Raw genomic sequence first — 16,341 nt, 5'->3', positions numbered from 1 at the left:
GATAATGATGTTCCTCCAGGTTTCACAGTAAAGCAAAGAGGGAAGAAACCTTCTAAGGCATCTTTAAAGAAAGACTTCATTGTGAGCTCAACCCCAGTTACACATCAGAGAGTCCAGGTGGGTTTCAGCCTTTATTAAATGCTTGAGCTGAAGAGAAGTTACAGGTAAAACAGTTGGGGAAGGGAAACAGGAGTAGAAAGAACCAGGGCTCATTATTTCTTGTGTTTGCTTGTCATTTAGTAAGGACAAGTAGTCCTAACGGAAGGCAGAGTGTAGTGGTACAGAAGTGTATTTGCCTAGTACTGTTGCTGTCTGAAGTTGTGCATACAGGCTCTCTTGTTCAATCAAACTGAAGGGCATACAGTGCCTGGAAACTAAGAAGACAGACATGTTTGATGAAGCAGCAAGTGCTTTGCTCTGTGATAAAGTGACAGTCACTATTTCGCTCACCGTCCCTTTGCTCTCTGAAAGGCATCTCGCTGTAGTAGTCCCGTCACTGACTGTATGAAAGGGAGTGATGCTGTTTGGTTTGTCTAAGCTAGAATTGCTTGACAGCTTTTAGAGTACAAGTATCCCATTTATTCATAGAATCACAGAACGGTTTGGATTGGAAATGACCTCAAAGCCCACCCAGTTCCAACGCCCCTGCCACGATCAGGGACAACTCCCACTAGCCCAGGTTGCCCAAAGCTCCATCCAGCCTGGCCTTGAGCACCTCCAGGGATGGGGCAGCCACAGCTTCTCTGGGCAGCCTGTGCCAGGGCCTCACCACCCTCATAGGGAAGAATTTCTTCCTTATGCTAAATCTCCCCTCTTTTCGTTTCAAGCCATTCCCCCCTGTCATATCCCTACACTCCCTGACCAAGAGTCCCTCCCCAGCTTTCCTGCAGGCCCCCTTTAGGTACTGGAAGGCCGCTGTAAGGTCTCATTTTCTAACTTCCATCACCCTTTATTTAGCATGTCAGAAGACTGGTCATGTTTTTTTTTTTTTCCCCTCTCCTGGGTGAAAACTGTTTGCACAAATGGAGTTGGCCAGCTCATTAAGTATTTTGGCATCTATTAATGTAATTTAGCTTGGCATGTCTTGTTTGATGTTTCAACTTCATCATTTTACGTAACATTTTTGTAGAGACTCCAATTGTTTTAAATGGTTTTGATTTTGCTCTTTCAGCTTCATGGTTTTATCCGCAGGGGACTGTCACATCTGAGATGTCCTTACCCGAAAGAAAAGCACTCCTAGCCCACTGGTTGAGCCCATTTTTAAAGCTCACTGAAGTGACAGCTTTTGTCTGGTGTTCTGAATACATGAGAACGCAGCGCTACTTGAAAAGCTAGGTGTCCTGTTCCCTGGGGAGGTAACACCTAAAAGCATTCAGCTGAAAATAAAGCGAAGCTGTCTGAATGTTAGAATGGGAGAACACTAAAGCTAGTAACAGCGAACAGTTTAAAGCAATAGAAGTAGTATTTCTGGGGCTCTTCAGCAAGCAGGTGTTGCAGTGACAGTGCTTCTACCTGTGGCCTGCTGGGGGAGCATGAGTCTGCGAGTGGCTGCTTTGGAGGAAGGTGGAGGTGGATCTGGCTGCAAGCCCTGATTCCAGCTCCACAGATTAGGATTTTATCGCCGTCTTTCTTTTCAGTTTCTATGAAGTCCTTTTGTGGTAAAGGTAAATCTGAAGTGGTGATTAGTCCAGAAGATTTAATGAGCTGTGGGCTCTGAGGAGCTGTTTCAAATAACTCATAACAGGACTTAGATACCCACTGTTAAGAGATTCAGCATACATCTACAACAATAACTTCTGGATCCGATTCTGAGACTCTGAGGAAGGCAGCTGGTCAGGTCCCACACTTCAGCCTGTTGTCTGAAGAGCATGAGGCCAACATCTACTAAAGGAAGGCACCAACACATACTGCAATAGTTCTTTGTAGGTTCTACAGAAAAAAATAGGAAAGATGAGAAGAAAGATACCTGTGGGCTGGCCATTTCAACAAAGTCTAATTTTTGCCAAAGAGAGTGCTCAGCAAACTTGTATGCACTTGTAATTTATTTATTTATTTCTAAAAAATGTAAGTACATGTTAGTGCATGTTATAAATTCTGACAGTGCATAACAGTGCATAAGCAGATTACCTTATATAGGAGTCAGATTCATATCTTCACCCGAAAAGTTGTAAATTTTGTGTTTTTGTCCTTTAATACCATCTAATTTTTAATAAAAATATTCTTGCTCTCCCAGAACATTTCAAACAGTGCCTACAGCCTGGCATAGGAAGCAGCAAGGTTGTTAAATAAACGTTTCTCCTAAAACTGTTGCCAGAATTTTGGGAAGTTTCAGGGCTCTCTTTCCAGAAAGTTTTCTTTCTGTATGAGGAGAAATACTCATTCAGTATGAGGATTGTTCTTGCCTGCTGGCCCAACCTGTTCCCAGTAATTTTCATACAAACAGCTTGATCGCTCAGACCAGTGTTTGAGCACAGCTTTTTCCTGGGACGGCACAGAGTTTTACAAAATACGGAATCAGGAGATCAAGACGGGTCTTTTTGACTCTGATCCAGCTTCTGCTGAGGTTTTATGCAGTCTTTGTATTGTTTCAGTGGGAGTTGATTCAGGTCCTTTTGATTTGATTTCCCTCAGATCGGATTTTGGAGTCACTGAGTCACCGGGAAAATCGAAGGAGCAGCAGACACGAAGCTACCCACTTAAAACAGCGACGTGCTTTGTGACTCCTAAACTTCCAGATACGTGGGCAATGGGCCCTGAGCCTGTGTCAAAATTTCATGCATGCTGCCGCTCCTGATTGCATATATAACCCTCAGTAGAGGCAGGATTACTAATAGCATGTAAAGGTGCACTTTCCAGATACCTCAGAGCTTTTGTAATTCCAAGAAATATTTGGATAGTTTCATGTGAAATTTCTTGAGTAATAAGCTGAAGGAGTCACGGTGCATTGCAGGCTGGGAACTGTTTTAAGCACAGGTGGTTGCTCCTAGTCAGCCAGAGATCGTAGAGATTACAGCTAAGAGCACGGATTGGCAAACAGGTAGAAAAATATTAACTTCAGGCTCACTGATGGGACAGAATTATCTGTATAGTGAAAAAGAATAAAGCCATATGAAAGGTGAGATCCTAGTAAAAATTAATTGCCTGTATGTTAACATGGGGAATCATCTCAACTGCCCTTCTCTTAGACTGTGATGAGGCAGAAATTGCACATGACCAGTAGAAACAAATGGCCTGAAACCCCGATTTCCTGTTTACTCCATCGTAAGAGATGGATTTCATCTCTAGGATGAAATTTCTAGTCAAAACTAGAGGGAGAGGACAGAGATGCTCATCCTGGAACAGTAGAATAGTGCAGTACTCAGGAAGGACCCTGAAGTTGGGATAACTGTATGTTACCAGCTGCATGTTCTGCCTAGCTCAGAGCAGGGGGATAAAATTGTTCTTCCACCTTCCCGTGCAACCTCTTTACTCCCCGAGCTGCTGTTCCACCACTCTGTTGTTTCTTATGAGAAGCTTTGGAAGATCTGCTTTTGTTTTACTGCAGAACAGAAGCCCTTTGGAAATCTGCGAGCTTTCCAGGACAAGAGATCATTTCCTGCCCAGCTTACCAAGCGCTCTGCTTTCTGGTTATGAGCTTCCTTGGCAGCCACCTTCCAGACAAACTGTTTCTCCCTGCTGCAGAGTTTTTTATGAGCACAGTTCTGTCAGAAATGCTTAGGTTTAGCTTCCAGAACTTAGCTTCATGCTAACAGAGTGCCTGCTACTCCCATCAGTTTCAGAACTAAGTACAATATATATATATATATTTTTTATTCAGCTGTACTTCAATAAATGTTTCTCCTGTGCACAGAGCCATAGAATACATACTCCTACTGCATATTCACACATAGAAGGATAAACAAAAAGCCTAAGCTAGCAAAACCTACACATATATCCAAATGCTTTTCCCTGCAGCTTGCGAAAGAAGGAATAAAGAGAAAGATTATTCTTTTTGTCTTCGCAGTAGGTGAACTGAGATCGCTGATTTCAGTGGCCCTGGATTTTACCATAGAAAGGGGCTGCGAAAACTGAACTAAAGACAGCAACCCTGAAACTATCAGTATGTGAATATAAAGCAGACAGTCACTGCTGGGTTTTCTAATGCTGGTAATTTTTCCACTGATGTGAAAAGCGTAAGGAAAATTATTTCTGTCTCAGTAGGTATTGCTTGGTTAATAGTGTGGTCGTGATCGAAGAGGCTGTGTGTAATTGTGATGAGGGTGCAGATACAGAAAGGAATGGAAATAATGTTTTAAGGGGAATTTTTTTTGGAGTTATAAGGTATTCTTAAGTTGACTTGATTTGTTGCTATTTGAGCTGTTCATGGTGACATGATTTCACTGGTCCCTAACCACGTCAGCCGTTTCCCTTCTGGTGCACTGAGCAGGATACCACCTGGCAGATCCCCTCTGGTCTCTGATCACCCTGTTCTGGACATGTGTTTTCTCTGCAAGTTGCCTTTCTTAGGAGGAGGAGCAGAAGGCAAGGAGCAGCCCCAGCACATTTCCCATAGTACCTGCCCGTCTCTGAGACTCCTTTCCATGTGGCAGCCTGGGACACACTCGTGGAAGAGTACATAGGAAAGTTGTCTGCCATAGCAGTTATGGGGATTGTGCACTTGAATGGAAGATGAAAGTAAATATTTGTAAAAGATAATTTCAGGGTTGTGAAGGCTTTATATTCTATTGCAGTCCTTATAGTATGTGATGGGAAGTGGACAGATGTTTGTGTTTGGTATTTGCCTTTGAAATCCTGTGGCATTACGTAACTAAACAAAAGGCTCACTTCTCATTTAAAAGGATTTATTATGAGTCTAGTATGTAGTCAATTTTTAAAGCATACGATTTGAAATCGGTTGATGTCTTTGATGAGTTGGAGTGGCAGTTTTACTGTGATGCCTGGGAAGGGCTCATCTGAATGTGTTTGCATTATTCCATTTCGTGATTGCATTCTGGGCTGCCTTCTGTCAGTTCTAAGGCTATCCGTATGAATCTCGAATAGTAAAATTGCAGTCCTGTCATGTTTTACATTGTACTTGCTTGGCAGAGTCCGCACGTTGCTTTTAATACTGAATTTCTTCACGTTGCGGTATGGAACAATTTACCTGTTCACAAATGTAATCTGTTTCAGTTATTTTTCTAATGTTTTCCTGAAGCTTGTAAGCTTTCTTCTGATACGGTTTTCTGCACTTAAAAATGACTTATTGTGATATTTTTATGTCTGTAAAGCAGAGAAAATTCTAGTTATGGCCCAGCTTTACAGATTTAAATTTGATCGTTTTAGAAAACTGTTAGCTCTGTGTGTTTTCCAGATAGAAAATAATAACCAATTCCAATTTACCTGCTAACTGATTCCATTACTGGGCATTTGGGGGTTAGCTCAGCAGTGCTTTCCGAGTCTAAGCAGCCTTTATTACCTTGGGCTTGCTTGCCATCCTAAAAGAAGGTAATACAGAGTGGTCATTTCTGCCATTGGGCTAAATAAAAAGCAGTGGCCAGAAGAGCTTGCTAAATAGCAAATGTGAATAGCTCGGACGTTGGGTAAGATCTCAGAAAATGAATTTTGAATGCATCTTAAAACCAAGGATATGTTAAAAGAAAGAAAGAAAAAGCAGGCCAATTCCTCAACAGACAAGACACCATGCAGTTCCTCACTGTAAATGCGAAGATACTGGTGACTAAATGAAAAATCTAAACACTTGTTCATTGCTTGTTCATCTAAATGTGTTACTTGCCTGAGACAAGTAAACATTTGGATATTTCCAAATTTTTACATAAATGAAAATTAGTAGCTTCTCTGTCAGGTGCTACCTAGCAAACATCTTTGAAAGTGATGCTATAATATAAAATTGGTAACGTAAATACAATTGTATCGGTCTTGGTGTTATGAGGAGTGCATCTTCATTTATTTCATATGTCAGTAGTGTGTTTTTTTTCAGAAAACCTCTGTGGTAGACAGCTGCCTCAAAGTGATTGTGTGTACCATGCATCCTTGATCAGATGGTGGTCAAATTTATCAGTCAAATGATTGTGTTGTCTTCCAGCAGTAGGAGTGTATTTAAGATCAAGGGCGAAATTTGTCATTTATTATAATCTGTCAGCCCTCCGTGTTGTTTATTGCCAGTGACATGCCTATATGGAAGAACTAAGGTGTGAGTTTTCAGGTAGGAAGGCGTTTGTTCTGGCTTACATGTGTCTAGAACGATGGTGATAGCAATGAAGACACGAGCAGGACTAGCGTGAATAAGGGCCTGAAACTAGGCTAAGTCCTCAGGGAGTTTTTGTGCAGGATGCTGCACCTAAAACATATGTTTAAGTAATGTCCAAGGCTGTAGCGCAGAGATAAGGCTGTGCTGCCCCCACCGTGCAGGTCTCCCTGTGTTACAGTCATGTCTTTGTTTTGCAGTGGAGGGCACCGTACGGGCTGACAGTAGGGTGGGGAACTCGCCTCAACGCCTTTAACTGACCAGACATACGTGTTCATCACACTGTGAAATCCTGAAATTGTTCTTTTTTATCTCATTCTTACCCATCGCTGCTTCTGTTGAGTCTTTAACCTGCAAAAGCTCTTATGTCAGTTTTAAGCTGAAGATGTTGGAAGAAAAGCTGCACTGACAACAAAAGCAAGATCGCGGATTTGTTTGGCTTAATGTCTGTAGGCTTCCACTCACCACAGAAGTGATTACGATTCTTTACCTTCTGATGTTCCGGAGTAGGCATTGAAGCCCGTGGGAACTCCTTCTGTCTGGTTGCTTAGTGGGCTGTCTTTGAAACAACTGAAATACTGCTGTTTTCTAAAATCTGAAGGACAAAAAAAGCCTACTTGGCTGCAACTTCAACTCCCAGTTGTACCTAAATGTTTAAGATAAGAGAGTGCAGGTACCTCTAAAGAGTGGAAGCCTGTGATGAGACCATTCTTGCCCTCAGGAGTAGCAATCAGATTTAGCAAGGATATGGAAAATAAAAACGTAGAGCTCCATCTAGCAGTTCTCAAACAATTGGTATTTGTAGGACCAATAGCTACCAAACACACACCACTAAGAGGTGCTGGAGCTGCACGTCCACGTGCACTGCATCGCCTTTGTGCTTGCTTCCCCAAAGGATGAGTGGAGACAAGCTAAGCATGTAGCTACAGTTTCATAATTATTGCAGTCTACCTTTCAGGTCACACTCCGTAATGGCAGAAAATGAGGTGTAAATGAGATCAGGTTGCTTGTGCTTTATGTAAATTTCAGGCATTTAAGTAGTGAATTGAACTAATGTCCTTAGCTTGAATATGTTTATCTCAGCATTAACAGAAGTTCAGGTATCACTGGTCAGGAAGAGGAAAGTGTTTTCCTGAAAGTTGTGTGGGAAGCACGTTAAAATTCAGTATTTTCATTGTGAGCAAACACACTTTTTTAACATACCAAAGCACATCAGATACCTGCCTCAATTTCACAAAATTAAGAAGTCTAACAAGAACTGCTACAATAATTCAGATTTAATGGGGGATGAAATCAGAATAAGATTTTAGATTGCCTGGAAAACTGCCATATTGTTTTTATCATACTTAGAAGATGAGAGCTGACAAGCGAAAAGATGTCACCAGCTGTGTTAAGCAGATGAAGATGTGCAGGCTATGCATTTACTAATGAATTTTTTGACTTTTCTGATAGCAAATGCAAAGAAGTTTATTATTTATTATTATTATTACTACTACTATTACTGTTATTGCTATTTGTATATTTAAAACCATGTATGGTTGCTCTGATAGCCCTCCCATTTTTGTTTCAGAGTCAAGATGATAGATATGCTTTCACTGCTGAATGGTATGACCCAAATGCTTCACTCTTTCGGCGTTATGAGCTTCTCTATTATCCAAAGGATGGATCAGTTGAAATGGTAAGAATAAAAGAAAAATAACAGTTATTATAAGCACAATATGCAATTAAACAGTCTGTAAAATGGAAGGCCACTAGCTATGCCAATGAATTTTCCAGGTAATGAAAATGTAATTTAAGATGTACCTTGCTCTGTTTCTAAAACTAAACAAAAAGCAAAAACACTAGGTCACAGTGGAGCACATGGAAGACCTTCCATGTTAATGATTTTTACCTTAAATCTTATTTTGGCGTGGAGAGATTCATTTTCACAAATCTGTTTTCATTCAATCTCTACTTGGGTTTTAGTATTGGAACTAATCTGTGCTAACCTACTGCATGAGAAACACAAATTGAAGCTAATTCCAAGCAGGGAAATAAGCTTCAGCTGAAATTCCAGAGGTCTCTGAAGAGTAAAATGTTAAAAAAAAAAAAAAAAAAAGTTATCAAAATAGAAGAAATGGTAAAGTACTCTTAATTTGGTTTTAAAGCAAAGAAGGATATTTTAGACAGTGGGATCCAAATCTTTCCATCAGTGGTGCTTGCTTTTTGACTTATGGTTCATAAAACTAATCCCCTCTGTTTATTAATAGGTTAAAACAAGGATGTTGCAGAAGCAGGCACATATATAAAGATGAAGTATGGATAGTACAGATTATCCTACTAAAACAGCCAATTCTTTGTGCTCCCCTTTAGGAATGGGGGAATGGTTTTGACTAGTCTTTTCTGATTTTTAATGGCGATCTAAAGGTCTGAGAGTAGACTAGGTTTGGAAATTCACGCTTCTAAATTTCGTTATGAAATTTTCTTTTTCCTGCTGTAAGTATCAAATGCAGAAATCAGAAATAAGAAAACTAGCAAAATGTGCCTTTTCTTACCCAAACAATTGCGTACTGAAACCGTGGTACCCATCAGTGTGAGGAGATGCACTTTGCACTTTTTACTGATAGTCTCTTCAAACAAACTCTACCATGATGTTGTCCCTTTTAAGTTAGTTATTTGTATGATGTCTGTGTGCACAGCTGTCAAAATGTGAAGATTTTTTTTTCCCAGAGACAGTTTAGCTAATCAGTCAGGAGCCGTAATAATCTTCCTACACAACCATGTGTAGGCTGACAAAATTGTTGTTCATTTCACCTAGATGTCTCAAAACCAAGAGCTTTCAAGGTGTTCTTGAGCTGTCTTAACACTTTCTGCATCAAACATTTTTGACTTGGTAGAGCAGCATTTTGCTATTGTGCTCTCATGTTAAGAGAGTACTGTGTGTTCACAGTCATGAGTACACAGACTTCGTATGATCAAGACAACCATTAAAAAAGCAAAAATGCTTGTAACACCTCTATAGAAAGAATTTTTGGGTGAGTTTGTGGACAATGATTCAATTTAGGATTGCCTTCTTCCCTTCTGGGTCTTTTTTTTTTTTTTTCTTTTTTTTTTTTTCTTTTCAGTTTCTCTGAAATTTTGATGAGTCTTTCTTCATTACTGTCAAATTCTTCTGCATCTTTTGGTGTCTTCCCAAGAGATGATGACTGCCCACCCTTACCTCTAACATGCTTTAGGAGAAGGGAGGTAATGGATGTGAGCCTGCTTCTCCCTGCTTAAGAGAGATACTGATAGAGAGATCACCTTTCCTACTGTTGCAGTGATAGCTCTCCTTTATCACACACCTCAGCTGAGGGTGGAATGGAGCAACTGAAGGCTTATGTTATGTGAAATCCTCAGATTTTCTTTTCTTTTTTAGTCCTTCGTATCTTGGTTGATCCTAGAAAGGAAAATTGCAGTGGGAATAATGTGACAAGTTTCCAGCTTGCCTTGCAGCCATTAGAAGACAACACAGGTTTTTGTCCAAGAACAGCAAGCAACTGTTGTGATCAGACTGGATGCCTTGACAGAGATGTGCCCAACTGTCCCAAGTTTTCTGTAGTTAATAACTCTCACAGGAAATTCCTGAAGCCTGAACAACTTTTCTTTCTACAGAAGATTTTTGAAAAAGAGAGAAGTCTTTAAAATGAACATGTACTTAGCAGAGAACTATTTTATTTTGGATAATTAACCTGTGCATGTACATGAGAGAAGGGTGAAAAAACAATCAAATTTGTCTTACATCTCTTCTATTGCAGTTTATCATTTGCATTATAAAAAGGTATCTTAAACAAATCCAAAATTCCATTCTAAAGAATTGTTTAACACAGATAGATATCTCTCTTGTTTCTTCTGCTTGAGAAGAGAGAAAAAGCTGGGAAGGGTGCCTTTCTAGAAACTGTTAGTGAAATAACCAAGGAAATGTTCAGATTTTTAGTCAAGATATTGAAGAATTTTAATGTTCGATTCAGTTAATAGGATTCCTGGCCAAGTCTAGGAAAAAACAAGTAGCTGAATTCAAGTGATTTTTTTTCCCCAGTATGTTATTGTTTCATTTACCCCTATGTTTGTAACTGAAGGGCACGCAGTAGGATTGGAGAGGATTGAAGATATTTCAGCGGGGAAGGATTCTTCCTTGTAATTCTGCCTCAGCAGAAGGAAGCATCCAAATAACTTATATTCTCTGATCTCCAAAGTTTTAGCTGTTCTGGGAAAGCTCACAATTCATCTAGCTCAAGCCTAAAACAGGAGATGAATTCAAACATTTCAGAACACGGAGTATGTAATTTTACTGATTTATTTTTTTCTCCGAGGCTTACAGGAATGAAGTTTTCTTTTAATGCTGTTCTAGTCTGTATACCATTGCAATGGAGGACAGTACACATAAATGAAGAACAGAAGAGGAGAAGTTTAGCCTGAAGAGGACAAAAATTTTCCTTTCATAGGATTCCATTTCTCCAGGAAACTGAAGGGATCTGTAATATTTACATGGAGCAGAGAAGAGTGTGTTCATCAGGTTCTCTTTTGTGCTTTGCCAGCCCATCCAGAAAACTGCACATTACCGTCTTGCTACTTGCTGAGAAAGATGATACAAAGCTGAATTATCTTGACAGGCATTTGAGCTTGCAGCTCTAGGCAGTGAGAGCTTCTCAACCTAGTGCTGCAGCCATCCATCCATCCCTAATTCGAAGTCTTATGCAGTCAAATAAAGCGTAATATCACTGGAACAATGCCCTGAAGAGGAGACTTGCCACAGACAGTGTGCATCATGGTCTTTACTGGTGTGAGCCGTTGGCCTGTGAAACGGCACAGATCTGCTAGGGGGAAATTCTCAGTGAGACTGGGCAGAGATATCCATAGGCACGTGAACCATTTATCACAGTTTGAATTAGCACGAGCAAATGGTAAAATAAAAACTGCAAAGACAGCTGTCACCCTGAGACTATTTAAATGGAACCAATTTTTAATCGGGTTTTAATCTTCTAGGCATTCCCAGTACGCATGCAAGTTCAAATGGTTAGGAATTAAATCAATTTAGTGATCAGATTCAATTTCACTGTACCATGGAAATTTCTGAAAGTTGAGTAAAAATTATGTTGAGTTTGCCTACAGCTTAGATCTCTTGCTAAGGTAAATCTTAACCTTCTTTTCTCTGCAGTATGATGTGAAGAACCATCGCACCTTTCTGAAGCGCACCAAGTATGAGAGCTTACACCTTGAGGATTTATTTGTGGGCAACAAAATTACAGTTTTTTCTCGTCATCTTTCCTTAGTGGACTATGGAGATCAATATACAGCACGCAAGCTGGGGAGCCGCAAAGAGAAGTAAGAATACCTGTTTTTTGAAATCTTACTTTGTGGTTGGGGATTCAAAGTAGTTGTTGTTCTTTGCTGGAAATGAGATAAGATTTCTTTATTGTGGTGAGAAGATGAATTACTCACAGGTTTTCATGCAGTTGGAAGGGATCTGGCATACTGATGGCTGGAGGAAAGCAAAGTGTTCCCTGCTTGTGGGAAAACCCATGATTGTCCCTCCCACGTGATAAATCTTCAAGGCCAGCTTATCCATGGTGTCAAGTGCTGCCTCCTCCAGGTCTCTCAAAAGAGGAGAGGCTGAGGAGAAAAGCATGGGCTCCAGTTCAGCTTTGTTACTCCCCTCAGAGCAGGCAGCAACTGTACTGTGATTTCTGTATTCCCTTGGGGCTGTATTGGTGTGGTAACCATGATGCGTGCTGCGCTTCGAAGTCCTGAATCTTGCAAAACTATCACCCATCTCTCTGGAGTCTGTGCACAAACCTAGCACCTTACCAAACAGATCTACTCTGTGTTAGTAGTAGTAGCTGAAAACAGTAGGAACAGGAATGAGAGTCCCGTTCTCCATTGCTTCTCCAAGCATGAATATGGTTGGTTTGTTTGTTTGTTTTTTCCTGAGAATGTTTTCAGCATTTCCTGAAATGCATCATGAGGATGGGAAGAGTAGAGTGGGAGTGTCAATAAAATCGTCAAGCTTGTTTGTTAGGACAAATTTCATTTATAATGGGTAAAGGTAAGACTCATTGTCTCTTTTCATTTGAAAGACTTGCTTTGGGAAGGACATTAAGAGCCCATCCAAGAATAAAAATATCATGAGAGACTTAATAAAATGACAAGATTACTTTACAAGGAATTTAAATCTGATTTGATTGCACTGCAGGTAATTTCTGAATTTGCAAATGAGAAATTTTCTATAATTTATGTAATTTGCTCCAGCTTTTTTTTGAAAAGAATACAGGATATTTTCTTAGGTATGATGTTCCAGGGAGCCCTATTCAGCTCGTTGCTTGTTCCCTCCAACTATGTGGGCTTATTTTGAGCTCTTGAAGAGGTGTAAATAACTGGGCACACAGGAAGAGCTGCAAGTTTTAACACTCTTCTTAGTCTTAACCTCACAAAAACATTGACTTGGAAATAACTGCGGTAAGTTTCCAGAGGGAGTTCTTCAGGTACTTTTTCTTCAAAGTGGAGTTGGGAATGGTGGAAGAGTAGCAAAGCAGGTAGAGAATAGCAAAGGAGGGCTTCTGTATGTGTTACTGCTCTCGGTGTGCCTTGTTGGAGCCTTGGGTAGATGACATCTGTCTTGTTTAGGGTTTTTATATCAATGTAACTTTTTATAGCTGCGTATTTTCTGCTCTGCCTAAACTAGCATAAGCCCTGGTGCTGATGCAGTTAAACCAAGAAAAAGTAGCTTGTGATAAAATGGCATGTTCTTCTCATCAGGGAAGCTATATGTGTCTACAGCAATGCTGCAGTCAGCAACACCAGAGTTGTGTCAGTGAGGTGGTCCTGGGAGAGTGGGTGAGGTTTTACACTGCTCTACAAAAGGAAGGAGGGAATTTATGACATGTCAGCTGTTTGGAAAACATTTTAGGAATGTCGACTGAAAGATAACATAGATATGCAAGTGGTGTTACATATTCAGAATGGCCTAGGGGAACACAGTGAAAGGCGTCTTAAACAGGCAAGGGATCCTCAAAATCGGCTTTCTTCACAGAAGCTAGCTTTCACCGGGTAAACAGGGTCATAGTGAAGGAGCCCTTGGGCAAAATGGTTGCATATGGGGTGGTTGTCCCTTTGGCCTGGGCCTAGCAGCCTTTACAGCAGCTATTAGAGCTATTAATTAAATAGATACAGTAAGATTAACACAGTACATAATAATTCCTAAAGGTAATTTTTAGTTGAAATTCTACTAATGATTTTGTGGATGTCGTATGAAGAGAAACATTTCCCTGTCTTTTCTTCCCTGTGTGCTGTACAAGACTACTTGTAGTTTATTTTGACTTTGGAGGTACAGTCATTGGTGACTGAATATGCGCAGAGACAGGGCCAGAAAAGACCTATAAAGAAGACTGAGAAATGTACATAAAAAAAAAAAAAAAAAAAAAAAAAAAGATTTTTCAATTAGGGGCCTTTGTTTTTTTCAGAAAAGCAAGTGTGACTCTAGGTACATGAGGCACAAAACAGATGTATTAAGAGACCAGTTTTTACACAGGCCCTTTCTTGATTTAGGCTAATGACAATTCAATGACAGTTCAATGACAATTCAATGTAGCTTCAGATTGTGACACTTATTTTTCTTCTGTCGTGGGTCAATTTTTAAAAACAGCCATATTTGATTGTTTTTCTTTCCACTCCCATCCCAGTGCATTGTAAGGAAAGGATCACAAACCATGCCCAAGATGGGTAAGTAAGCACATGCTTGCCTACCCAATACTTACCCATAAAAGTGATTACTGTTTCTCTGGTCCTCCAGTTGTGATCCCAGGTGGTTGTAACCTGACATAAAAAATTGTCTGACTAGTGTGTCCTTTCTAAACAGACTATACTCAGAGTCAGTTAATACCTTCGTTTTTGAAAATTGTATGAGAAAGCTTGTGTCTCAACCAGAAATACTCAAATTCTTTTATGATTGGATATGCTATTAATATGCTTCCAGTCATCGACATAATTAATGGTTCATCCCCTACCAGACATAAGCTACTGTAGATGTATAAGTCCTATGATTAGGAATAAGTAGATCTCACAGGCATAGCCACATCATGGGTTGTGCACCATTCCTTTGATCACTTCCCATCTTCTGTTTTTTCAGTACTCACTGGAGTACTGTCATCCAGTCCTTCTGAAAATGTAAGTAAACATGCTTAATTCTTTCTTCTTTGTTCCTAGACATAAAACTGTTTCAAAAAGTACTTTGCAGACTGCATCACGTCAAACCACAAAAACATATTGCTAATTAAAACTAAAAATAGGGCACATGAATCAAAATTCAATCTCAGAAACAGTCTTCAGCATCCTGAATTATGTTTTATCTTACCCCATGTGTCTCTGAAAAGCTCATACTGAAATGTTACAGCTTATACAGCAATGCTCGAGAAAAGATAATAAAGGAATTGCTCAATGCAGTATTTATTAATGTCTTCTAGGGAAATTACTTGATAATGTAATGCTTCATTACATATTGCTAGGAATTACAGTTTTACTGGAAAGCTTGAAATTAGAAAAATAAGGGTCAGTTTATTTCTAGTATTAGCAGTCTGTGCTGAACAGCCTGTGTAGTAACATAGATTTAAAAAAAGTTCCTCAAGGAAATGCAAAGTGCACTGGAGATCTTATTCCAGTGATTTGATCCTTGGTGTTCATGGTAAACGAGAAAGTTGAGAGCCTCTTAGGCCAGGGTGCACATCATGCCTCGTGTGACTGTGTGTGCACATCAGTCTAGCACACAGCTGTTCCCCCTCAAGTGCCTTGATTCACATGGCACATCCTGTCATATGATAAAGTGTCCCAAAACGAAGTAGAGCTGTGATATCCTTGGGAAAGGTGTTGAGCAGTCTGTGGGCCATATGAGTTATGCTGGTACACTTTCCTGTACAGTGGCCAGAGGTCAGCTTTCCTGGTCTGAAGACAAGGCTAAACCAGTTTTGTTTTACACTGTGATGGACGGAAGCATAGGCTCAGCTGACTACTCTACTGCAATTTCTGATAACTGCCTGCACCCTTAGTCCACAAGCTTTTTGGGTTATTTTTCCCAACAGATCTGGGCCTATGCTGAACTGTGTAAATTAGTTTTCTGATGCTTGAGGAAATCTATGCTTGTTTCTGAGCCGTGAAGGTCATCTATGCCTCTCGCTTGCTTTCAGATGAAACGTTACATGCATTCAAATTTCCCTCTTTCCATTTCTTGGCCCTGACATCTCCCTTCCTTTACACTTGCTGTAGAATAGATAGTCTGTCTATTCCCAAAGCATCTGACAATCTCGTGTCACTTGAGGTTCAAAGTAAATGTAGTGAAAGTTCATCCGTTTTCTGTAGCCTCAGCATATTTGTTCTCACTAGAATATGTTGCTGCAAACCTAGAGGTTGCTTTCTGTGCAATGCTGGTAAATAAAATGAGAAATTTGCAGTTATTTACCTTGCGTTTATGGAAGTACTGCAATAAAAAAACCTATCTTGGGTAGCCTTCGTTATTGGAAACAGTGTAAAAGATGGAAAGAGCTCTTTAGGATTGTTGGAGACGTGGAGTCTCAGAGATACGGGGCTGAATAAATCATCTGTTGATTTGTAAGCTGAGCACATTTGAAGCTGACTCACCACAAGATGAATGCAAATAGAAAATGCCATTTTACAGACCTTCTTTTTGTGCGTGTTACTTTTGATTAATAATACATTTAGTGCTGATGGTGTACTTGGTCCAATGCAAAGCACACTAATAAAACCGTCCTAGCCTTGGGGATGTACAGTATAAAAAGATAATTATTGAGAAGACAGGATGTACTTGGAAACAAAGATGTGGGGGAGAGTGTAGAGATTTGGGGATTGGTCTCCCTTAGAATATAGCTGTCAGTCAGTAAAAGAGATGTAAAACCTCCCTTCGTAACCTTTTATTGTGCCTGTTAACAGTGTCAGCCAGTTGACAATCCAACTGCATAATATCATGAAGTGTATGTACCGTGCTAAGCACAATTTGATCCTCTTCTCACTGGGACATCCAAATATTTAAAAAGTAGTAATAAAATAATCATTTCACTTTGAGTTTTATGGAA

At 40.0% G+C, this 16,341-nt stretch overlaps 1 protein-coding gene across 4 annotated transcripts in view; it reads left to right on the top strand.

The window, feature by feature from the left end:
• Positions 1-16,341, top strand: part of NME7 (NME/NM23 family member 7) — a 93,143-nt gene that overhangs the window by 10,483 nt on the left and 66,319 nt on the right. For 3 of the 4 annotated variants that reach the window (XM_084523151.1, XM_084523152.1, XM_084523153.1), the window contains 2 exons: positions 7,815-7,922; positions 11,421-11,587. In XM_084523151.1, coding sequence (XP_084379277.1) covers positions 7,815-7,922; positions 11,421-11,587 — 275 coding nt within the window. Of the gene's footprint in view, positions 1-91; positions 118-7,814; positions 7,923-11,420; positions 11,588-16,341 lie in introns of those variants that run through there. The other variant, XM_084523154.1, reaches the window with a different exon arrangement.

Source organism: Aythya ferina, assembly GCF_964211825.1.
Source record: "Aythya ferina genome assembly, chromosome: 1".
Classification (NCBI taxonomy): Eukaryota; Metazoa; Chordata; class Aves; order Anseriformes; family Anatidae; genus Aythya; species Aythya ferina.
Note: the sequence above shows the minus strand (reverse complement) of the source record. Positions and strands in the feature narration are given on the sequence as shown.